Here is a 24,987-nt window from a genome sequence, read left to right as displayed (position 1 = left end):
GGGTTGCACCTGGAGATTCCCAGGGTAGGGGTTGAGTTGGAGCTGTAGCTGCTGGCCTGTGCCACAGTAGCACCACATCTGAGCTGCATCTGCAACCTACACCACAGCTCACCGCAATACTGAATCCTTAACCCAGCTGAACAAGGCCAGGGATTGAACTTGCATCCTCACGGATGCTAGTCAGATTCATTTCCACTGAGCCATGACAGGAACTCCTAGTAAAATTTTTTTTTAAAAATTTTCTAAATACTTCAGTTTGTATCTCTAACAAATGCAACATGTTTTGTCCCCCCAATATGTTTTTTTCTTTTTAAAAATATAACAGAACACCATTGTTATCTAGTAAGATAATGAAAAGCAGAAACTTGGGAAAGAGTATTGTAGACAGAGGGAAGATGAAGAGCAAAGGTACCACAGTAAAAAATGTAAGTCAGGAGTTCCCGTTGTGGCGCAGTGGTTAACAAATCTGACTAGGAACCGTGAGGTTGAGGGTTTGATCCCTGGCCTTGCTCAGTGGGTTGAGGATCCAGTGTTGCCGTGAGCTGTGGTGTAGGTCGCAGACGCGGCTCGGATCCCACGTTGCTGTGGCTCTGGTGTAGGCCGGTGGCTACAGCTCCGATTGGACCCCTAGCCTGGGAACCTCCATATGCCTCGGGGGCGGCCCTAGAAAAAGGAAAAAGACAAAAAAAAAAAAAAAAAAAAAAAAAAAAGTAAGTCAAATTGAGGTGCACATCTCGTTTGGCACATCCAAGGAATGAAGGGGAGCAGTACTAGGGAATCCCATAAAGGCAGATTAGGCCTCTGTGGTGGCAATCCATGAAATTTTACCCCTTATTTTCATAGGTCAGGAGGACTCTGAAAAACAAATAGATGATTGTGGAAAAATGAGGTGCTTTACGAAGATTAATATGGCTGCAGTATCTAGGATAGCTTGTGAGAGGCCCAGGACTATAGGGATCAGTAGGACCGTTGAGGTGGTTTTAGGAGAGAGGTAGCTAGGACTTGAAGTTTAATAGCATCAACGGGAATAGAAAGGAGAAAGAACATTTACTGTAGAATCTCATGCTTCTCCTCTCTTCCTTTGGCCCTTTTGCTCTAGAATGGCACCGTTCTATAGATAGACAATGGGAGCCACATAGGAAAAGTAAAAAATATGAAAATAATGTACTTAAAGCAGCATGTCCAGAATACCATGTCAACATGCCATTGGTTTAAAAAAAAAAAAAATCAGTGATATTTTACATTCCTTTTCTGTACCAAGTCTTTGAAATTTGGTGTATATTTTATGCTTAACAGCATATCTCCACTTGAACTAGATGCATTTCAGGTACTGCATGGTCCCATGTGATTAGCGTCTACCATATTGGACAGTGCCGCTCTAGATGGATTGAGATGTTTGAGGTGTTCTGGTTAACCATGCTGTCCTTATCCTGTATGTGTTCTCTCTGCCAGGAAGGCCCTTTTCCTTGTTCATCTGGAAAACTCACCTTAAGGATTAGCTCAAACTCTGCTTCCCCAGAGGGGCTTGCTCCGTATCCCTGAGATGGTCGCAGGTTCTTCCTAGAATAAGGTAGACGAGGAATCAGGAGATGTAGAAGGGGAAGCACTTGAGAGGTGTGAGGGAAATGCCAGTTCCATGGAAGCAAAAGGAAGAGAGTAAGTGCAGAGTAAGGAGTAGGATGTTATTGGTGTTATGTGCGTCTTTGGAAGATAAACACTGAGAAGGGGCTGTGGAATTCAGTGATACAGTGCCCAGTCAGTGACACAGTGCCCAGTGGTCCTTTTGGAAAGAGCACTTTTTACTGGGTAGTTGAGCGAAGGCTAGGTTAGGGGTTAAGGACTGAGTAGGAAATAAGGAAGTAAAGACGGCACTGCTTGCCTGCTTCTTTGCCATATGTAAGAGCAGAAGAATGGCTCTATGGCGCAGTGGAAGATTTTTTAGGTAAAGGAAAATTTAAGTTTTTTACGTAGGAAAAAATTTATTTATTTATTTTTGCTTTTTAGGGCTGCACCTGCGCCATATGGAGCTACCCAGGCTAGGGGTCGAATCAGAGCACCAGCTGCTGGCCTATGCCACAGCCACAGCAACACCAGATCTGAGCCGCATCTGAGCCCTACACCACAGTTCATGGCAACACCAGATCCTTAACCCACTGAGTAAGGCCAGGGTTCGAACCTGCAACCTCATGGTTCCTAGTCGGATTCGTTTCCACTTCGTCATGACGGGAACTCCTATTCATTCTTAATGTAATAATTTGCTTCTATTAATCCCAAACTCCCAGTCCATCCCACTCCCTTCCTCTCCCCTTCCCCCTTGGCAACTACAAATCTGCTGTCCATGTCTGTGTTTCTGTTTGTAGGTAGGTTCATCTGTGCCATATTTTAGATTCCACATATAAGTGATGCCATACGATATCTTTCTGACTTACCTGACTTAGTATGAGAATCTCTAGTTCTATCCCTGTTGCTACAAATGGCATTATTTTTTTCTTTTTTTTTCTTTCTTTCTTTTTTTTTTTTTTTTGTCTTTTTGCTATTTCTTTGGGCCGCTCCTGCCGCATATGGAGGTTCCCAGGCTAGGGGTCCAATCGGAGCTGTAGCCGCTGGCCTACACCAGAGCCACAGCAACGCAGGATCTGAGCCGAGTCTGCAACCTACACCACAGCTCACGGTAACGCTGGATCGTTAACCCACTGAGCAAGGGCAGGGATCAAACCCGCAACCTCATGGTTCCTAGTTGGATTCGTTAACTACTGCACCACGACGGGAACTCCTGATTTGCATTTCTTTAATCATCAGTGATGTTGAGCATTTTTTCACGTGCCTGTTGTCCTTTCATATGTCTTCTTCGGGGAAATGTCTATTTAGGACTTCTGGCCATTTTTCAATGGGGTTACTTTTTTGCTGTTGAGTTGTATGAGTTGTTTGTATATTTTGGAGATTAAGCTCTTGTGGGTTTCATCTTTTGCAACTATTTTCTCCCATTCTGTAGATTGTCTTTTTTTTTTTTATGGTATACTTTGCTGTGCAAAAGCTTTTAAGTTTGATTAGGCCACGTTGGTTTACTTTTGTTTTTATTTCTGTTGCCTTGGAGAATGACCTAAGAAAATATTTGTACAGTTGATGTCAAAGAATGTTTTGCCTGTGTTCTCTTATAGGAGTTTTATGGTGTCTTTTCTTATGTTTAAGTCTTTAAGCCATTTTGAGTTTATTTTTGTGCATGATGTGAGGGTGTGTTCCAGTTTGATTGAGTTACATGCAGCTGTCCAGTATTCCCAGCACCACTTGCTGAAGAGAGACTATCTTTTCCCCATTTTATGTTCTTGCCCTTTGTCAAAGATTGACGGTAAGTGTCTGGGTTTATTTCTGGGAAGATATTTAATTTTTAATGGAGGCAATTATAAACACACTTGAAGGGTATAAAAGAAGACCTAGGAATACCCTGGTGGCTCAGTGGGGTTAAAGATCTGACATTGCCACTTCTGTGGATCAGATTGCTGCTGTGACTCACGTTCAATGGAACGGTGTGGCCAAAAAAAATAAAAAATAAATAAAAAAAATAACAACAAAAGAACAATGGTGAAACTGCCATGTTTTTGGTGGAGAAAAACCTCAACATTGAAAAGCTAGGAGTTCCCATCATGGCGCGGTGGTTGACGAGTCCGACTGGGAACCATGGGGTTGCAGGTTCGTTTTCTGGCCTTGCTCAGTGGGTTGAGCATCTGGCGTTGCCGTGAGCTGTGGTGTAGGTTGCAGATGCGGCTCGGATCCCCGTGTTGCTGTGGCTCTGGTGTAGCTCCAATTAGACCCCTAGCCTGGGAACCTCCATATGCTGTGGGAGTGGCTCGAGAAAAGGCAAAAAGGCAAAAAAAAAAAAGAAAAAGGAAAAGCTAACAGTTCTCCTCAAATTGATTTATCATGCAAAGCAGTCCCAAGCCAGAATCCTCAGAGGACGGAACTTGACCAGCTGATTCTAAATTTATTCAGAAAAGTTAAAGGCAGAGGATTTTTAAGGGGAAGAGCGGCAGGGGAGCTTGCCCTGCTGGATAAGAGGGCTAACTATGAATCTCTGGTAAGAAAAGTATTTATTTCTTCAACAAATATTTGAGCTACGTGCCAGATGCTATTCCAGAGACTAGGGACCTAGAGCAGTGAGGAAAAAAAAAAACAAAAACAGGCAAGTTCCTACTTTCATGGAGCCTACATCCCAAAAGGGGAGGGCCAATAAAAAGCAAATAGAAAAGCAGGTATTTAATATGTCAGATGTGATAAGTGCTATGAGGGGCAAAACAGCAGGGAAATGGGTCTGGAGTGTGTTGTGTATGTATAGGTTCCTACTTTGTGTGAAGTGGCAGGAAAGCTTCTTTGTTAGAGTGACAGTAAAAAACTTGAGTTCCCTTTGTGACTCAGCTGGTTAAGAATCTGACATAGTGTCCGTGAGGGTGTGGGTTCAATCATTGGCTTTGCTCAGTGGGTTAAGCTGCCAGATGTGGCATAAGTCGCAGATGCAGCTTGGAGCTGGTGTTCAGATTCAGTATTGGCATGGCTGTGGTGTAGGCAGGCATCTGCAGCTCTGATTCAACCCCCAGTCCAGGAATTTCCATGTGCCGCAGGTGCAGCCCTAAAAAGGAGAAAAAAACCAACTTGACACGCGGGGGAAGCCATGCCAGTATCTGGGAGATGAGTTTAGTTCTAGTCAGAGGAAATGTGTCAGGAAAAGTAAGGCAGCCAGGATGTCCAGAGCAGCATGATTGAAGGATGGTGTTAGAGAGGCAGTGGGAACTGGATCATGAAAGGCCTTTCAGGTTATGGTAAGAGTTTTGGCTTTTCCTCGGCAAGATGGAAGATATGGGTGGGTTTAGAAAGGAGCAATGATAGGATCTTACTTATGTTATGAAAATTAATCACGCTGGCTGCTGTGAGGGGAATAGACGCCAGGAGAGCAAGGGAATAGCTGTTGAGAGGCTGCTGGGATGATCAGGGAATGAGAGATAATGTAAGCGTGAATCAGGCTAGTGGCAATAAAAGTGGCAGTAACTGGTTGTGTTTTTTACATATTTTGAAGGGAGAGTGGTCAGGATTTTCTGATGCCTTGGATGTGAGATCCGAGAAAGGAATCAAGGATGACTTTATAGTGTTTGAACTGAGGACCTAGACAAAATGAAATTTCTAGTTCTTGAGAAGAGGAAGACTTCAGGAGGGGCAGGTTAACAGTTGCTGAGAATTAGGAGCTTGGTTATTATGACATTTAAAATTTGAAATACTAGTATATACTCCAAGGGATGGAGTTGAAAATAGAAGTTTGAGTTTAGAGGAGAGGTCTGGGTGGAGATACAAATTTAAGGATCATTAGCGTGAGTTATTTAAAGTCGTAGGATGGGTAAAATTACCTAACAAGATCTTGATATGGGTATTGGTTCAGGATACATGAACAGACAGTTTAGAAATTAAAATGTGTACATATGGGAACTTGGTAGATGACAAAGATCGTATATAATCGGGTGAGGAAAGAATTGAGTAAATAAAGCTGAGACAATTAGCTGTCCATATACTAGTAAGTAATATTAGATACACATTTCATGTTTGATACTACATTTCACGTAGTTTAAAGACTTACATGTACACTACAAATTTTAAAGCATCTGGAGAGGCTTTTGCTTTAGGCCGTGATGGAGTTATAGGGACCTGATTTATCTCCCCCTGTCCACTCCTATTAGCTTTGTATTAAGGAGGTCCTTGGTGGTGCAGTAGATGAAGGATTCAGCGTTGTCACTGCTGTGGCTCAGGTTTGATCCCTGGCCCTGGATGGAGACGCTTCCGCATGCTGCAACCATGGCCAAAAAGAAAAAACATTAAAAAAAAAAAAAATTGTGTTGGAAGACCTAGCAGTGCAATAAAGCAAGAAAAAGAACTAAAAGACATTCAGACTGAAAAAGAATTCTCATTCAAAACATTTTTTATGTCATATATATATGTTTGTTTAACTTTAGGGCCGTACCTGTGGCATATGGAATTTCCTGGGGTAGTGGTTGGATTGGAGCTGCAGCTGCCAGCCTGTGCCAAAGCCACAGCAACACAGGATCTGAGCCATGTCTGTGACCTACACCACAGCTCATGGCAATGCCATATCCCCGACCCACTGAGTGAGGCTAGGTATCAAACCCACATCCTCATGGATACTAGTTGGGTTCTTAACTTGCTGAGCTACAATAGGAACTCTGAGAGCATTTTTTTTTTTTTTTTTTTTGTTCTTTTTAGGGCTGCACCCTCGGCATATGGAGGTTCTCAGGCTAGGGGTAGAATCAGAGCCATAGCCACCGGCCTACGCCGCAGCCACAGCGACACCAGATCCAAGCCTTGTCTTCGACCTACACCACAGCTCACAGCAACGCCAGATTCTTAACCCACTGAGCGAGGCCAGGGATCAAATCCACAACCTCATGCTTCCTAGTCGGATGTGTTTCCACTGTACCTCAATGGGAACTCCCCATTTTTTTTTTAAGTTGTGAAACCAATGCTGTTTTGGGGCCAAAATGAGGAAAATGAAGTCACCAAAGAACTATAATCACCTATACCCAACATCCAAACATTTAGTTTTTAACTTAGTGCTTGTTATTTAGTAGACTAGATTTTTTTAAAGTTTTAAATAATAGATACCAGTTCAAAAGTGAAAGTGGAAAAAAAGTCATATGTTGTTAATACAAGAATACAGAGGTGTCTTAGTATTTCAAAACAGAAAATGCTGTTAGGCATCAGGAGGCATGGAACCAGGAAGCTCTTAGGACCCAAGTGGCTGCAACTCATTGTATGTGCATCTTTGTTTTTGTTGTCTGGGTCCTCATTTTTGTGTGTGTGTGTGTGTGTGTGTGTGTTTTGGCCATTTCTTGGGCCTCTCTCAGAGTGTATGGAGGTTCCCAGGCTAGGGGTCGAATCGGAGCCATAGCTGCCAGCCTACCCCAGAGCCACAGTGATGTAGGATTGGAGCCGCGTCTGCAATTTACACCACAACTCATGGCAACGCCGGATTCTTAACCCACTGAGCAAGGCCAGGGATCTAACCCGCAACCTCACGGTTCCTAGTCGGATTCATTAACCACTGAACCATGACGGGAACTCCTGGTTCCTCATTTCTGTCTCAGCACATGAGCTCCTTGTTTGCCTGTAGACATGCTGGGTGATGGCTGACCTGTAACTGCATTCAGTAGATCAGGATCTCCTAACCTGTGTCTTAATTTTAGTGGGAGATAATGTGATGGTCCCTACTTGTGTCAGGAGTCTGCTCTTGCTGCAGTCAGCTGGGGGCAGTAGGGATGGGGTGCGGCTACAAACATGGGTGCTGGAGCCTCCCCCTGGGGTTGTGGAAAGGGCTCTGCTCAGAGAATGGTGAAGGAAGACTGGCAAACACCTAAGAAAGTATCACTGTTCCTTTTAGTTTATGCCATCTAAATAAAGTTGACATATTAGAATCCTTTTTTATCAAGCATCAGTGGTTTTTCCTTGTTGTTCCTGGAAGCCTAGTCTTGATGGCTTACCTTCTGTATAGTATTTTTGTGTGGATATAATATAATCTGCTGCCTCGCTCCTAAACCGTCAGTGAAAAAGACAATGTAATTTCTATATTTTTATGACTGAGTTTTCCTAGTTTTTTAAAAAAAGGATTTCTTAAATTTTTCGTCAGACTCATTGATCTTCTTTGATTTCATCTAACACTTCTTCGCTTAGGTAGAGCTTTGGTAAATATTCAGTTCTGTTTTCTCTTTTAGTTTATATCTCATTCACTCACTCAGCAAATGCTGAGCCTCTGCTGTGTGCCGGGAACTGTGTAGGTGCTGGTGACCCAACAGCAAACAAAATGTGACAGTCCTCCTGCTTCGGAGCTTGTGTGCTGGTGGGAGGAGGTAGACAAAACATAAATACACAGGCAATGTCAGGCAGTGAGGTGCGGAAAAATACATCAGGCTGAAGGGGATGGAGGGTGATTCGGTGGGGAGGGAGGCTGTGGTTTTAGAAGTGGGGGAGGGAGGGCTGCCCTGAAGCCACTGTGAGCAAAGAGCCGAGTTGCAGAAGGGAGTGAGTCTTAGGGAATTCTGGCAAGCGGTGACAGCAAAGGGTAAGCAAGCGTGGAAGCTTCAGGGAAGGAGGGCCCTTGGCACATTTGAAGACAGAAGAGGCCAGGGTGCCTAGAGCAGGGCTGGCTGGGGGGACGGGTAGGTAGCAGCAGAAAGAAGCCAGAGGTGCAGCCCAGGCTGCGAGTGTGGAGGGTTTTGGGCAAGACAGGTGATGTGAGAGTGTATATTAGGACATGAGCCCTCAAATGGCTTTATCAAGCGGTCTTTCCTTTCCCATTGTTTTGTTATGCTTCTCTCATTCACTTGAAGAATTTATTTGTCATGTCTGTTTTCCGTGCTCTTTCATTGCCTCATCGGTCTTTCTTCACCAGTGTTGCACTTTTAATTATTGTTTCTCTAAAGTTTTAATAGCTGATAAAGTTTTCCCTTACTGTTCTTGAGGATTTTCCTTGACAGTCTTAATCTGTTCTTCCAAATGGCATTTCAGTTGGTTTTCTTAGGTTCTTAGTAAAAATGCTGTTGACATCTAATTGAGGTTTGCATTCTATGTAAATTATTTTGAGGAGTGTTGATGTTTCCATTTAGTTTTCCCATTAAGGGGCAAATCTGTATCATGCAAAAATTTAAATATAGGGTCATGCCTATTTTTTATTTTGTTGTGGTTGATAAAGGATGTAGTGTGATTTTGAAACAACTAGTTAAGGTGCCCATCCAGGTAAGGGATTCATTCAGTTTAAAAAGCGTTTTATTAAATTCTCACTGTGTGCCTGGCATTTTGGGCTTTGAATCCAGAAATAGGGGCTCAGTATGGGATTTCACTTACTTGGCAGGAGTTCAAAATTTATTTTTGGTGTTAGGACAGAATTCTATGAAGGAAATTCCATTGTCTTTCTCCTCTCTGCCTAAAGGAATAATTTCTCAAAAGTGCCCTACAGATAGAATAAAAATAACGAGATGGCAGACCTTCTCATAAAACATCCTTCTCTGTGCTAGCTAGAAAACCTAAAGTGATTCTTAATTGCTCAGTTAACATTTTAAAAAGGTTTTTCCCCACTGAAGGAGTAATATCAGTCCAAGGTTTACCCATCAACCAACCTCTAAATCTACCTCTAAAATAAATCTCAAACCCATATACTTTTCTCCACACCTGCTAGTGTCCTCATTTTACTCCTAACTCTCTAGCTCAAGTCACCAGTGTCTTTCACCTGCACCTTTGCTCTTGCTTTGTAACTGGTATCCCTGCTTTTCTCTTCCCCACATTTACAAGGCTTTTTCCATTACAGGAGCTGCAGTCATCTTTTTTTTTTTTTTTGAAGCTTTTATTATGGAAATTATCAAAGCTTAAAAAATAGAATGGTGGAGTTCCTGTTGTGGCGCAGTGGTTAACGAATCTGACTAGGAACCATGAGGTTGCGGGTTCAATTCCTGGCCTTGCTCAGGGGGTTAAGGATCCAGCGTTGCGGTGTAGGTTGTGTTGTGGTGTAGGTTGCAGACGTGGCTTGGATCCTGCGTTGCTGTGGCTCTGGCGTAGGCCATCGGCTACAGCTCCGATTCGACCCTGGCCTGGGAATCTCCATATGCTGCAGGAGTGGCTCAAGAAATGGCAAAAAAAAAATTGTATAACTGATGTACTCATCACTCTTTCAAGAATTATGAATAATGGCCACTCTCTTGATGTCGTATTATTTTTGTGTATAAATATTTAAGTATATTTGTCAAAGATAAGTTCTCCTTAAAAAAAAACAACTATAACCACATGATAGTTGCACATCTCTGTAAATATACTAAAAGCCATTGAATTGTACACTTTATTTTTTAATTTAATTTTTTATGGCTACCCTGCAGTGTATGGAAGTTCCTGGGCTGGGGATTAAATCCGAGCCACAGCTGTGGCAATGCCAGATGCTTTGACCCACTGCACAGGGCTGGGGATCAAACCCTTGTCTCCACAGTGACCTGAGCCTCTGCAGTCTGATTCTTTTTTTTTTTTTTTTTGGCTGTTCCACAGCATATGGAGTTCCTGGGCCAGGAATCAGATCCAAGCTATAGCTGCAGCAACGCCAGATCCTTAACCCACTGTGCCAGGCTCTGGGGATCAAACCTGCATCCCAGGGCTCCAGAGACACCGCTGATCCCATTGCCCCACATCAGGAACTCCAGTAGTTGGATTAACCCACTGTGCCACAGCAGGAACTCCAAATTGTACGCTTTAAATGAGTGCATTGTATGTGTGTGAGTTATCTCTCAGTAGCGCCATTAAAAAATTGCCACAATGGCATTATCTTACTAATTTTATAATTTCTCAAAATTATTGAACAGCCAAAGTTTCACATTTCCCCAAATATCCTTATAAGTTTCTTTTAACACTTTGACAGAGTTTTAAACATAGGTCACATCATTTACTCTTTTACCTTCAGTGGCTTTCCATCATGTTTAGAGTGACCTAAACTCCTTATACTGGTTCACCAAGGCCTAACCCACAAAGCCCTTGTACTATGTGGCTTCTTTCTACTTCTGCCTTTCTCTATTGCCCACGTAATTGTTCCTACCTCAGGGCCTTTTCATTAGCTGTTCCCTCTGCTTGCTGTGCCCTTCCCCTATGTTCTTGCAAGGAAGCCTTCCTTTGAATTTGAACTTAGCTCCCTCAGAGAAGCTCCCTCAGATCCATCCCCCAGTCCCCAGTCTAAAATGGTATCCCAGTCATTCTCTGAGTATCCACTTAAAAATGCTGGATTTGCTATATCCTTTTATTAATTTACCTTTCCCTTTTTCTATGCCTCCCCTCACCCAGCCTTTTCTGTCATATTCACTGCTGAATCCCCAGTGCCTAAAATGTTTGTTAGCACATAATAGACTCTCATTATGATCTAGTTTTACAAAAAATTGTCCATCTCATACTAGGTGTTTGGTATTTATAAAAAGGTTATTTGGTAGAATATATCACCTTACTGCATAAATAGAGCACCAGAGTTCCAGTCTGATATGTTTTCTTGAAAAGGCTGAATTTTTTTGTTTCAAGTTTTTTTTTTTTTTTTGCTTTTTACGGCTGCACCTGAGGCACGAGGAGGTTCCCAAGCTAGGGGTCCAGTTGGAGCTACAGCTGCTGGCCTACGCCACAGCAATGCTGGGATCCGAGCTGCATCTGTGACCTACACCACAGCTCATGGCAACGCCGGATCCTTAACCCACTGACTGAGGCCAGGGATCGAATCTGCAACCTCTTGGTTTCGAGTTAGATTCGTTTCCACTGTGCCAGGACAGGAACTCCTGTTTTAAATTTTTATGTGTACCTTTTGTTCCTCTAGTAATTGGAAGCTCTTTGAGTTTATGATACTGTTTTTTCAGTGTGGATTCTTTTGTTTTTGTTTTTTTGTCTTGTCTTTTTTCTTTTTCTTTTTTTTTCTTTTTTTTTTTTTTTTTGGTCTTTTTGCCTTTTCTAGGGCCACTCCTATGGCATATGGAGGTTCCCAGGCTAGAGGTCGAATTGGAGCTGTAGCTGCTGACCTACGCCAGAGCCACAGCAATGCAGGATCCAAGCCGTGTCTGCGACCTACACCACAGCTCATGGCAACACCGGATCCTTAACCCACCGAGTAAGGCCAGGGATCGAACCCACAACCTCATGGTTCCTAGTCGGATTCGTTAACCACTGTGCCACAACAGGAACGCCTCTTTTTGTCTTTTCTAAGGCCGCTCCTGTGGCATATGGAGGTTCCCAGTCGAGGGGTCTAATTGGAGCTGTAGATGCCGGCCAACACCAGAGCCACAGCAACATGGGATCCGAGCTGCGTCTGCGACCTACACCACACCTCACAGCAACGCCGGATCCTTGACCCACTGAGCAGGGCAAGGGATCGAACCCACAACCTCATGGTTCCTAGTTGGATTCATTAACCACTTAGCCACAACGGGAACTCCCAGCTTGGATTTTTTATATAGTGTCCTGCTAACTTCAGAATCCAGTAACTGACAGATTCCATTTTTGTTTTTTGGCAAAATGTAGAGTGTTTGCATGTGTAAGACTGAGAAAGTTCCCATATAGTACCTTCTGGTTTAATTCTGCATTAGCACTTTTTCCTTTTGTCCTCAGTTGAGGACCATCATACCCGCAGTCTGTGAGAGTTGTCCCTGCTGCTTGGTCACCAGTGAGGTAGTTTAAGAGCAGCTGTGATGGGTGGACTGAATAATGCTTCCCCACTGAAGTGGTTAGTTAAGTATCTTTTGAGAGTGAGAGAATCCTAAATGGTCTCGGTGGGCCCAGTGGGATCACAAGAGTCCTTCCTCGTAGGGAGGAGGCAGGAAGATCAGCACGTTGAGAGAGATGTTAGGGTGGAAGCAGAGATTGGAATGATGCCCTGAGAAGTTGGAGGGAGAGGCCAGGGGTCAAGGGATGTAGGGGCCCTAGGAGCTGGAAAAGGCCAGGAAGCAGATTGTCCCCGAGCCTCCAGAGGACAGAAGCCCTGCCAGCACCTTGATGATTGGCCCAGTGAAACTGTCTTGATTCCTGACCTCCCGGAACTGTTACAGAATAATTGGTTCTGTTTTAAGCCACTAAGTGTGTGGTAATAGGTTATAACAGCCATAGGAAACTGATAGAGCAAGGTAAGCAAGCTTGAATGATCGCAGAACTTGTACAGAGTGTTTAATCCTTTTATCTGATTTATTGGCTTAATAGTTAGCTGCTGAAAAAGAGGCTGTAAAGGATTGAGAAGGCAGCTTCAGGCAGGGAATGGCGTGTGGTTGATGAAGTAATAAAAGAATCTTATGTGCTGCAATAGCAGTATCAATTTTATAGTAGAATTAAGTTCTTGATGACTTTTTCCCTTATATCTTACACAGATCAGAAACCTCTCGATCTTGCCCAGGGTGCTGAAATGAAACACGTTCTTGTTGGTAATAAGGTATGTACTAATGGATTATATTTATATAATGTAGACAAAAATTTGAATTCTTGGAATGGAGAGATCCATTTTTAATGAAAATATTTTTTTTGGAAACATGATTTTTCAATAGGTCATCTACAAAGCATTGAAGCGCTATGAAGGCCCTCTCTGGAAGGTAGGTTGGGATGGTTTTTTAATTATAAAACTAGAAAAAAAAAGGTTCTTAGGTGCTCTCTTCTTACTACTTTTTTTTTCTGAAGTATATGTGATTTAATAATTCTTGGATCTTATAAAACATTTTTCCACTGCTGGACTTAATTAGGCTTCCACTGATTGTAGTAATTAACTGTCCCTTGTGTTGGTCTAACACTTTTTAGGTGACCAAGTTTGTTCAGAACAGTGTAGGGGAATATTTTTTCTTTTTTTGTTTGTTTTTTTTTTGTCCTTTTGCTATTTCTTGGGCCGCTCCCGTGGCATATGGAGGTTCCCAGGCTAGGGGTGGAATCGGAGCTATAGCCACCGGCCTACACCAGAGCCACAGCAACGCAGGATCCGAGCCGCATCTGCAGCCTACACCACAGCTCACGGCAACGCCGGATCGTTAACCCACTGAGCAAGGGCAGGGGCTGAACCCGCAACCTCATGGTTCCTAGTCGGATTCGTTAACCACTGCGCCACAACGGGAACTCCTATTTTTTCTTAATTATAGGATTACAGTATCATTTTTATTATGAACACTGAACCACAGAAGACTCAGGAGGAATTTAATATTTGTAATTGTCACAGAGAACACGCATAGAATCTTTATGGTTCTGTAGTTCCCTTAGTGGCTCAGTGGTTAATGAACCGCACTAGGATCCATGAGAATGTGGGTACTATCCCTGGCCTTGCTCAGTGGGTTAAGGATCCAGCATTGCCGTGAGCTGGGGTGTAGGTCACAGACATGGCTTGGATCCTGCCTTGCTGTGGCGTAGGCTGGCAGTTGCAGCTCTGATTCGACCTCTAGCCTGGGAACTTCCATATGCCATGGGTGTGGCCCTTAAAAGCAAAAAAAAAAAAAAAAAATCTTTCTAGTTCTAAATATTTCTTTGCCTTTTGGAATTCAGTTGTTTTCTAGAATTAGCTCTTTTGGAGCACATAGTTTCTCTGCATTTGCAAGTGCTCCCTCTATATATTTATGTACAGGTACATTTATATAGCATAAAATAAATTCAGAATAATTCTCTTTTTTTAGAAGTGGATTCAGGACTTTGAGGAAATGCTTTAAAGCCTGCAACTGATATATTTCCTATAAATATTCTTACACAGTATTGTCAGAACTATGAATTGTATCCATCATTGATCTTATCAATATGATGTTTCTTCTGCTCCTGTCACCTTGTAGTGTTGTGCTTTCATTACTGCACCCAGTTCTTTGGTTTTCATGTTTGATCATTTCTGACTGTTCAGCATACTGTCTAGATGAAAGACTCAGATAGAAACGTCATAAGTTAATTACTTTTTATCAGTCGAGTATTTGAATCTAGGTGTGTCAACCTGGAAATCTTTGTCATTTTTCCCTTAGAGTTCAAGATTTTTTGGCTGGAGATTATTCTGGGTAGTGTTAGAACACGGAGTCCTTTCATGGTATAGGAAACAGTAAGTATTGTGATCCTTACACTTATTGAATTTCAGCATCTAAATTTTAAATGATTAAAAATTTTTACTAATCTCTTTTCCTTTTGCCTTGGTAATTTATATTTATTTTGAAGGCCTGATGCAGTCCATAATATCTATCGCCAAGGATGCAAACACCTAACTCAAGCAGTATGCACGGTAGGGTGACACATACATCTTTTGCTCAAACTGTGATTGCCCTAAATCATTGGTCTAAACTGCCTTGTAGAATCTTGGGATAGAAAGCACCTGTGCAGCTGGCCCTCATAGCTGCACATCTGTTGATTCAACCAATCAGAGATGAGAATGTATACAGAAAAAAATTCCAGAAAGTTTCAAAGAGCAAAACTTGACTCTTCCACGTATCAGCAACCATTTGCATAGCATTTACATTGTATTAAGTATTGCAGGTAATCTAGAGATGATTTAAAGTAAGTAGAAGGTATTTTCCATCCTAGCCTCCTTGGGAGGCATCACAGTGGTGCCCCGAGGATGCCTTGCCTTTGAGAGTTCAATAAACTCACGCTCTCAGATTGATAGGCAAGATCTTCTCTGTTTAATTAAAAATGATTCTTCTGTTTCCCATCAAGCTCTTAACACACTTCCCCCAGGAGCCCTTGTCAGTACTTGAGGACAGTGCTACTATAGTTCAGATGGTCCAAATTATATCAAAGAAATTTTAAAAAGTAATACTTTCTAAGGCCAAAACAAAGTGTCCTAAGATGAAAAATATTTCCCAAGTGGCTTTTAGTATGTGCTTTGATCTGAAGCTTCAATCACAGAGGATCGTGTTCCAATCCATTACTATAGAAAGATGTTTCTGATGTTATTTGAATAGTGGAATTTTTTTTTCCCCCCCACAAAAGACAAGGCAGGTTGGTTGGTAGCTGCTCTCCTTTTCTCATTCTGTTAGAATTTTCCCTAGTCAATGTTTCTTTGTGTGTGTTTTACTCATAAGGTCCTCACTTAAAGCATTCAAATACTTTAGCTTTGTACATTAAAGACTATCAATAAGTTCAAATGGGGTTAAAGAATAAGTAAATAAATAAGCAGGAGGATGTGTAGGTTATATGCAAATACTATGCCATTTAATATAAAGGACTTGAGCATCAGTGGATTTTGATATCCACCAGGGGTCCTGGAATCAATCCCCATAGATACTGAGGGACAACTGTTTTTATTTTTCAGTTTTTAATTTTTTTTATATTTTTCAGGGCCACACTTGTGGCACATGGAAGTTTCCAGGCTAGGAGTCCAATTGGAGCTACAGCTGCCAGCCTACACCACAGCCACAGCAACACCAGATCCAAGCCACATCTGCGACCTACACCACATTCATGGCAACACCAGATCCTTCACCTACCCTGAGTGAGGCCAGGGATCGAACCCACAGCCTCATGGTTACTAGTCGGATTCCTTTCCACTGCACCACGAGGGGAACTCCAAGGGACAACTGTTTTTAAGAACGAATAAAGTTGTAGAAGTCCATTTAAAAAATATAATCCACTTTTAAAGTTTTTCACGTATTGTGGAACGAGAGATACATTCAAAAGCTTTTATATAGACTTTTCCATTTTGTTAGGTATATGTACATATATATTTACACATGTATGCATGTACATATCTACATATGTGTGTGCACATGTATGTGTGCATTTGCACATGAGTTAATCCGGATAATGGACATTTTTCTGGTGGTAAAATCTAAAGCCTGCGTTAAAACCAGGATCTTTACATTCTCCAAGTTCACCACTGGCTGTTTTATTGGTCAGAAGAAAAGTTGTCCCTTCTTTCGGATTAGTCTAAGACTGGAGCCTGTACATACTTTCTTGTTGGTGGCTTCAAGTTCTTTGGGGTTGTCAGCAGAACACAGCGGTCTACATTCTTTAGAGCACAGCACCCGCTTTTCTGTGTGAATGCTCTTGACACACCCACAGCACTGCCCTGGGGTATCGGAGGCTTTGTCACCTTTTCCAGCAGTCCAGCCTCACAACACGTGCTGGTCCCTCGGGTGTCTTCACACCCCTTCCTCCCTTCACGGTAGACCAGAGAGCAGCCGCACTCTAGGCTTAGCTGTCTGATCTCTCTCCTTCTGTTGGTGCAGTCTCAGCCGTTCTCTTCAGTTCCAGCTTTTGATTCATTTACTTAGCACTAAATTTTGTCTAACTTAAAACAAAAAATTAAAGAAGATGCTCCCCAACCCTTTTAAAATTTTGTGGGTTTTAACTTTTCTAGACTTGGTTAGCTCCTGCTATGTTATGTCTGACCTTGTTTTATAAATTTTATTTCTTATGTAAATGTCTATTTAAAGCCTGCATTTATGAATCTGTATTGATGCATTGAAGGTGATGGGCATCGGTTCGTGACTGCTATAAAGCAAGCTCTGTTCACATTCTCGAGTCTTAAGATAGAAGCTTAGGGGGTTCCCATCTCGGCTCAGTGGTTAACGAATCTGCCTAGGAACCATAAGGTTGTGGGTTCGATCCCTGGCCTCCCTCAGTGGGTTAAGGATCTGGCGTTGCTGTGAGCTGTGGTGTAGGTTGCAGACATGGCTCAGATCCTGCGTTGCTATGGCTCTGGCATAGGCTGGCGGCTACAGCTCCGATTGCACCCCTGGCCTGGGAACCTCCATATGCCGTGTGTGCAGCCTTAGAAAGGAAGAAAAACAAAAAAGATAGAAGCTTAGGTTATTGATTTTTCTAATGTAGTTACAATATCTATGAATTTCTTTTTTTGCATTTAAAAAAATAGAAGTATTGTTATTTTTAAAAAATTGTAGTAAGATACACATAATGCTTACCATCTTAACCATTTTTAAGTTCAGTAGCTTTAAGTGTATTCACTTTGTTGTACAGCAGGTCTCTAGAACTTTTTCATCTTGCAAAAGTGATACTCTAGACCCATTGAATAACAACTCTTGATTTCTCATACCCTCACCCCCTGGCATCCACCATTTCCACCATTCTACTTTATGTGTCTATGAGTTTGACTACTTTAGATATCGCACGTGAATGGAATTATACCATCCTTTTCTTTTTATAACTGATTTATTTCACATTGCATAATATCCTCAGGGCTCATCGATGTTATAACATGTGACAGGATTTAAGACTGAATAATATGCCCTTGTATGTATATGACATTTTCTTTATCCATTCCTCCATCTCTGGATGTTTGAGTTGCTTCCACCTTTTGGCTGTATAAACATAGGTATGAAATGATGCTGCTGTAAATATAGGCATGAAAATACCTCATCTCCTTTCATTTCTTCTGGATATATACCTAAACATGGAATTGCTGGGTCAGATGGTAGTTTTATATTTAATTTTTTAAGGAACTAACTTGCTGTTTTCTGTAGCACCTGCACCATTTTACATTTACACCTGCAGTGCCCAAGGGAAGGGCTCCCGTTTCTCCACATCCCTCACCATAACACTTGTTATTTTCTGCGTTTGTTGACCATTCTAATGAGTATTAGATGGTGTCTAATTGTAGTTTAATTTGCATCTCCCTCATTAGTAGTGATGTTGAGTGTCTTTTCAGGTGCTTATTGGCCATTTGCGTATTGTCGTTGGAGAAGCATCTTTTACCCATTTTTTAGTCAGGTTGTTTTTTTTCTTGTTGGTGTTGAGGGGTAAGGGTTCTTTGTATATTCCGGATATTAACACCTTATCAGATACATGATTTGCAAATATTTTCTCCAATTCCGTAAGTTGTCTTTTCAGTCTGCCAATAATGACCTTGGATGTGTAGAAGTCTTAACTTTTGATACAGTCCACTTCATCTGTTTTTTCTTTTGTCACTTGGGCTCTTGGTATCACATCCAGGAAACCACTGCCAAGTCCAGTGCCATGATGCTTTCCTCCTGTGTTTTCTTATAAGAGTTTTACAATTTTATCTCTAACATTGAGGGATCGGTTTCTCTTGAGGCCTTTCACCTTGGCTTGCAGATGGCAGCCTCCTTGCTCTGTCCTCACATGGCTTTTTCTCTGTATGCAGGCGTCCTTGCCTTCTCTTCCTCTCCTCATAAGGACACCTGTCTACTGGATTAGGGGCCCATCTTTATGATCTCATTTTACCTTAATTATCTCTTATAATAACCCTATCTCCAGGGGGAGTTCCTGTCGTGGCTTAGTGGAAACGAATTTGACTAGCATCCATGAGAACGCAAGTTTGATCCCTGGCCTAACTCAGTGGGTGTTCAGTGGGTTAAGGATCTGGTGTTGCCATGAGCTGTGGTGCAGGTTGCAGATGTGTTTAGATCCCATGATGCTGTGGTATAGGCCAGCAGCTACAGCTCCAATTGGACCCCTAGCCTGGGAACCTCCATATGCCATGGGTGTGGCCCTAAAGAGCCAAAAAAAAAAAGTCCTATCTCCATATGTACTCCCCTTGAGGATTAGAGCTTCAACATATGAAACCCTTAATTTGACTGAGAAATTCTTTTCCTTTCCTAGTTTACTGAGAACCCTTATTAGGAAAATCTCTTGAATTTTATTAAATACCTTTTCCATATTATTAAAATGGATCACTTGATTTTACTCATTCTATTCATATGGTTAGTTATAAAATCCATCTTATATTGCTGAAACAAATCCTAGTTGGTTATGATCTGTTAACATTTTAATATATTATTTGCACTTGTTAAGAATTTTTGCTTTTTTGTTCATGATGGATATTGGTTTATATTTCTCTTGTGATGTTTTATGCGGTCTTATATAATGAATTGGAAAATGTTCCTTTTCAGTTTTCTGGAAGAGGCTATATAGGACTAAGTTATTGCTTCCTTAAATGCTTGGTAGAATTCACCTGTGAAGTCACATGGGCCAGGAGGTTTGTGGGGGAAGGACTGTAATTTTAGTTGCTATAGGGCCATTCACATTTTTTGTTTCTTTTTGGGTTGATGTTTCTAATTTTTCCTTTCAAGAAATTTGTTCATTTTCCTTAGGCTAAAAAACCTTAGGTTAATAACATTCCCTTACTATGTTTTTAATTTCTGTGTGGTAGGGTTGCATGTTTTCATTTTTTCTATTGATAATTTTTGTCTTCTTTTTTTCCTAAATTAACCTGCTTAGCAGTTTATCAATTTTATTGATCTTTTCAAAGAACCAGCTCTTAATTTCATTGAAAATTTTCTCTTGTTTTTGTGTTCTATTTAACTGACTTGTGTCTTAAATTTTTTTTTCATACTTTGGGTTTAATTTACACTCTTATAATTTCTTTTCTTTTTTTTTTTGCTATTTCTTGGGCCGCTCCTGCGGCATATGGAGGTTCCCAGGCTAGGGGTCTAATCGGAGCTGTAGCTGCCAGCCTACGCCAGAGCAATGCAGGATCCGAGCCACGTCTGCGACCTACACCACAGCTCACGGCAACGTCAGATCTTTAACCCACTGAGCAAGGGCAGGGATCAAACCCACAACCTCATGGTTCCTAGTTGGATTTGTTAACCACTGCGCCAAGACGGGAACTCCTCTTTTATAATTTCTTAAGGTGGAAACTTAGATTATTGAATTTATCATACAGTTTAAGATATTTTCTAATTTCTCTGGTGAGCCAGTGAATGTTTAGAAATGTGTTGTTTAATTTCTAAATAATTGGGGTGTTTTACTATTGTGTTTTTGATTGATTATTTTAATTCCATTTTGGTCATTGCACATTTGCTGTATGATTTCTGTCTTGTCACATTTACTGAGATGTGTTTGATGACACTACATATGGATTGCCCTTGTGAATGCCCTTGAAAATTGTGTGTATTTTGCTGTTTTTGAATGTTTTAGTTTATAAACCATTCAATCCTGGTGGTTGATAGTGTTGTTCAAATCTTCTGTATCTTTGCTGACTTTTTTTTTTTTTTTCTAATTGTATCGATTATTGCCAGAAGGGTGTTAAAATCTCCAGCTATACTTGTAGGATGGTTTCTCTCTTGGTCTGTTACTGATCACATCCATCCTCATGATTGTTGTCTTGATTAATTGACCCTTTTATCATTATAGTGGCCTTCTTTATCTCCTGTAATAATGCATTTTTTTTTGAAGTCTGTTTTCCTTGATAGTAGTATAACCACTGAGGCCTTCTTATGGTTACTGTTTGCATAGTATCTTTTTTTTTAAATCTAGTTGTTTTCAAGGTATCTATATCTTTATATTGTTTCTTGTAGATGTTTGGATCCCTATTAACCATTCTGACATTTTTAACCTTTTAATTAGATTTCTTTTGAGAATGTGTCTACTTTTTTACTTCATGTGTCAGATAATTTTGGATTGTATCCTTAATATTATGAATGTTAAGTTCTGGAGATTCTGGATTCTATTATTTTTCTCCATTAAATGTTACTTCTATTGTTTTAGGTCATTTTCTTGGCTGGGTTTGGATTATAAACTGTTTCTTAGACTGCAGCTCTGGTCTGCATTCAGATAGGTTATATTTCAGTGACTGCATGGAATCTATTCTGTACGTCAGATAAGTGAATAGACAGAGTTTGGGGATCTTGTCTCTGTCTCTTTCCCCTGGGGGGACTCCTCTATTCTCTTGCGTATTGAAAGCTGCCCAGCTTTTCTTTTTTTTTTTTTTTCTTATTTAGGGCCGCACCTGTGACATATGGAAGTTCCCAGGCTAGGGGTTGAATCAGAGCTACAGCTACCAGCCTACACCACAGCCACAGCAATGCAGGATCTGGGCCACATCTGCGACCTACACCACAGCTCAAGGCAATGCCAGATATTTAACCCACTGAGTCAGGCCAGGGATCGAACCCACATCCTCATGGTTACTAGTCGGGTTCCTTACTGCTGAACCACAGCAGAAACTCCAACTTCGCTTTTTCAGTTTCCAAAAACAGATTGTTTTCCAGGTGTGCTCGTGTTACTGTTGTATCAGCCTCAGGGACTGTGCTAGGTCCAGGTGAACATTCCTGGGGGTGAGAACTTGCTTGCACAGCTCCCTGTTTCCTTCACCCCAAGGCAGGCCACAGAGGTCAGAGGTGAAAGCACAGAATCCTAATCACTAGACTACCAGGGAACTCCCATTGAGTTGGCCAGCAACTCCTTGTCTACTCTTCTTTTTCTCACACCCAGTTCAGATGTTTTCTATACTCAGCTCAAGTAAAAGGTGCAGGGGAGTGGCATGAAAAAGAGATTGGAGCTGTGGTATTTAAAAAGCTTTACAGCCCAAATGCATGCTATGTTATAGTTAAATAGAAATGATAAGAGGAAAACTACATACCTAGTGGACTATTGGTATTTACTTTTGAGTAAAAATATGAAAGCCAGATTTGACATAGATAAGCTACAATGCATTTGATATTCCAAATGTATCAATTTTTCTCAGTTGGTATTTTAAATGCTCACTTGGGTAGTATTGTCATGATAATACTGTTAATTTTATGTATAGATAATTTTACAGTTTTGTTTTATGTGCATGAATGGTGTTGTCTTACTGACTTCTTTATATCCAAGGTAAAATCAACTGATAGCTGCCTCTTCTTTATTAAATGCTTCGATGACACTATTCATGGCTTCAGGGTTCCTAAGAATAGCCTTCAACAGACAAGAGAGGTAATCTTATGGATTTGCTTATCTTCCATAAAACTTAACATTTAAGAACATAAAGAATATAAGATAGGTTTAATATTAACATCTTATTGATCTTTTTTTTTTTTTTTTAAATGACCACACATGCAGCATATGGAAGTTCCCAGATTTGGGATTGAATTTGAACTGCAGCTGTGACCTAACCTGCAGCTGTGGTAATGCAGGATCCTTTATCACACTATGCCAGGCTGGGGATCGAACCCATGCCTCTGCAGCGACCCAAGACACTGCAGTCAAATTCTTAACCCATTGCACCATAGTGAAAACTCTGGATTGTACCTTTTTAATGGGAGTAATTATATGAAGCTTTTGAAATTTGACCTATGAAATAATTCCTTATCAACATGTACCTGCAAATATATTCCGTTCTTCCTCTTCTTCTTTTTTTTTTTTTTTTTTTGTTCTTTTTGTTTGTTTTTTGAATATTAGGGACCCTTACTGGTTTTGGAAGAAAAGGCTTAAATGATTGTTTAGTCTGCCACTGAATTTATAGGTGAGGAAACTGAAGACTGCAGATTGAAGTAATCTCCCAAGGTCATGCAGCTTCCAAGTGATAGAACCTAATTCCAGGCCAGGTGTTCTGATTTATTACAGTGTAGACTCAGCCTCCTCTTCTCCTACCCCTGCTTTTTTTTTTTTTTTTTTGAGGTTGGCACCTGTGGCACATGGAAGTTCTCAGGCCAGGGATTGAACCTGTGCCCCAGCTATACCTATACTGCAGTTGCAGCCCTGGATTCTTTGACCCAGTGCAGCAGGTGGGAATTGAATCCGTGCTCCACAGCAACCCAAGCTGCTGCAGTTTGTTTCTTAATTCACAGTACCACAGCAGGAGCTTCTCAGCCTTCCCTTGTGGTAAATTGAATAGTAGCAGCAAGCAAGAAAATTGGGACTACTGTGACAGCAATTCATTGCGCAGTTATTTAGTGAAGATTCCGTATTCCTTTAGGTGAAAGCAGTGTTCAAGACCTATCTTGTTTTTTTGTTAAGTTATGAAAGAGGATAAAAGAAGTAATTTTCGGGAGTTCCCATTGTGGCGCAGTCATTAACGAATCTGACTAGGAACCATGTGGTTGAGGGTTCGATCCCTGGCCTTGCTCAGTGGGTTGAGGATCCGGCATTGCCGAGAGCTGTGATGTAGGTTGCAGATGCGGCTCGGATCCCGAGTTGCTGTGGCTCTGGTGTAGGCCAGCGGCTACAGCTCCGACTGGACCCCTAGCCTGGGAACCTCCATATGCTGCGGGAGCGGCCCTAGAAAAGGCAAAAAGACAACAAAAAAAAAAAAAAAAAAAAGAATCAATTTTCTTGAGTGGTTAACTTTTGTCTTGGCAATATTTCATAAAACAGAAAGCTGTGACCCCTAATAATGCTGGAAGAAAAGAGGTAGAAGTAAGATAGATATTTTTAGGGCAGACTTCCTGTCTTTTTGTAAAATCACTGATTTTTAAAAATACTTAGTGTAAGTTAAAATGTCAGGGCATTTGTTGGCTCTCTTAAAATCTCAGTTTCTTGTGCTTATGACAAGTTAGTAAAATTGTGTTTCTTACTTGTCATACAGTATTGTACAATAAATTATCAACAGTATTGACAACCTAACTTTTTTTTTTTTGACTGGGCCCACAGTATGCAGAAGTTCCTGGCCAGGGATTGATTTAGAGCCATAGCTGTGACAGTGCCCAATCCTAACCCACTGAGCCACCAGGGAACTCCAAGAACATATTTTAAGTGAAAAATTCTCCACCCATTATTTAGCTTTTATGTGTTTCAGTATTAATATTAATGAATATGTAAACTTATAGATGATATTTTTTAAAGTGTTGGAAAATTTTTTTATCCAGGCATAAGAGATGTGCATCAGTATTTGGTTGTGGGGTATTTTTTCTTTTTCTTTCTTTTTTTTTTTTTTTTTGAAGCCATAATGTTTTTTTCCTTCATGTAAATTTTTATGCTTTCCAGATTGTTGTTGTGATAACTGTTTTAAGTAAACATTTATTTCATGAAAATCCTGGTCTTATTTCAGGACTGGCTGGAAGCAATAGAAGAGCATTCTGCCTACAGCACTCACTACTGTTCCCAAGACCAGCTCACAGACGATGAAGAGGAGGATGAAGTTTCTACTGTAGACGTGAAGGACTCCTTAGAGGTAAATAGGAGACTGTAACCTGACCTGTGTAACTCACTCTGTCACTCCTTTTACCAAGAATTATCCTTTTTTAATATGAGGTTTTGAACTGAAGGTTTCTGACAGCAATGGAAATAGTGTTGCTCTTTTGTAGCAATATTCTATTGCTGTTTATACTGTCTCTGTTATGGTAATAGCTGTCAAATGTCTCTGTAAACAGGCTCTAAAGATAGGTATGTGCTTGTGTATATCTTTTGTGTTGTAATCAGACTGTGTCATTCTCTTTGAAAGTTGCCGCTGGTTGGGGGTGGGTGGGCAGGGACCAGGCGTGTTACTTGGCTTGCTGTCCTTTATGACTTCACTGCATATTTCAGAGTTTTAAATAATGCAACCATAGTGACATCCTGGTCTGTAGTTTCATTTAAAACCACTTGTAATCTGTAACCTCATTGATGAGAGGTAAAGCATCAGTAATGAATGGAGAGGCAGGCCCTCATCGGAAGTGACATCAGTGCTTCATCCCTAGAGAAATACCATCATAAGTCATTGAAATGAAATAGGTATTTTTTCCTTGCCATCAATTTTCTGGCTATACCATTTTAATGGGGCTGGGTTTGGAAGCATGAGATCTACACAAGGATGATGCATTTCAATCTAAATAATTGTGTCAG

The 24,987-nt window shown here is 41.1% G+C and overlaps 1 protein-coding gene across 14 annotated transcripts in view; it reads left to right on the top strand.

Moving 5' to 3' along the window:
- OSBPL1A (oxysterol binding protein like 1A) overlaps positions 1-24,987 on the top strand; it is a 221,190-nt gene that overhangs the window by 54,840 nt on the left and 141,363 nt on the right. For 13 of the 14 annotated variants that reach the window (XR_014807738.1, XR_014807736.1, XR_014807737.1 and 10 more), the window contains 6 exons: positions 12,909-12,970; positions 13,083-13,127; positions 14,517-14,590; positions 14,704-14,767; positions 22,063-22,161; positions 24,215-24,337. Coding sequence is in view for 7 of the 14 variants with exons in the window: in XM_084964343.1 (XP_084820469.1) it covers positions 12,909-12,970; positions 13,083-13,127; positions 14,517-14,590; positions 14,704-14,767; positions 22,063-22,161; positions 24,215-24,337 (467 nt within the window). In the remaining 7 variants the exon portion in view is untranslated. Of the gene's footprint in view, positions 1-12,908; positions 12,971-13,082; positions 13,128-14,516; positions 14,591-14,703; positions 14,768-22,062; positions 22,162-24,214; positions 24,338-24,714; positions 24,877-24,987 lie in introns of those variants that run through there. The other variant, XM_084964347.1, reaches the window with a different exon arrangement.

The sequence above is a fragment of the Sus scrofa genome, chromosome 6 (genome assembly GCF_054392235.1).
Source record: "Sus scrofa isolate SSC_HxYL_T2T_F1_AM1 chromosome 6, Sscrofa_HxYL_maternal_Yorkshire_Landrace_v2.0, whole genome shotgun sequence".
NCBI lineage: Eukaryota > Metazoa > Chordata > Mammalia > Artiodactyla > Suidae > Sus > Sus scrofa.
The sequence above is the reverse complement of the archived record's forward strand: the minus strand, read 5'-3'. Positions and strand labels throughout refer to the sequence as shown.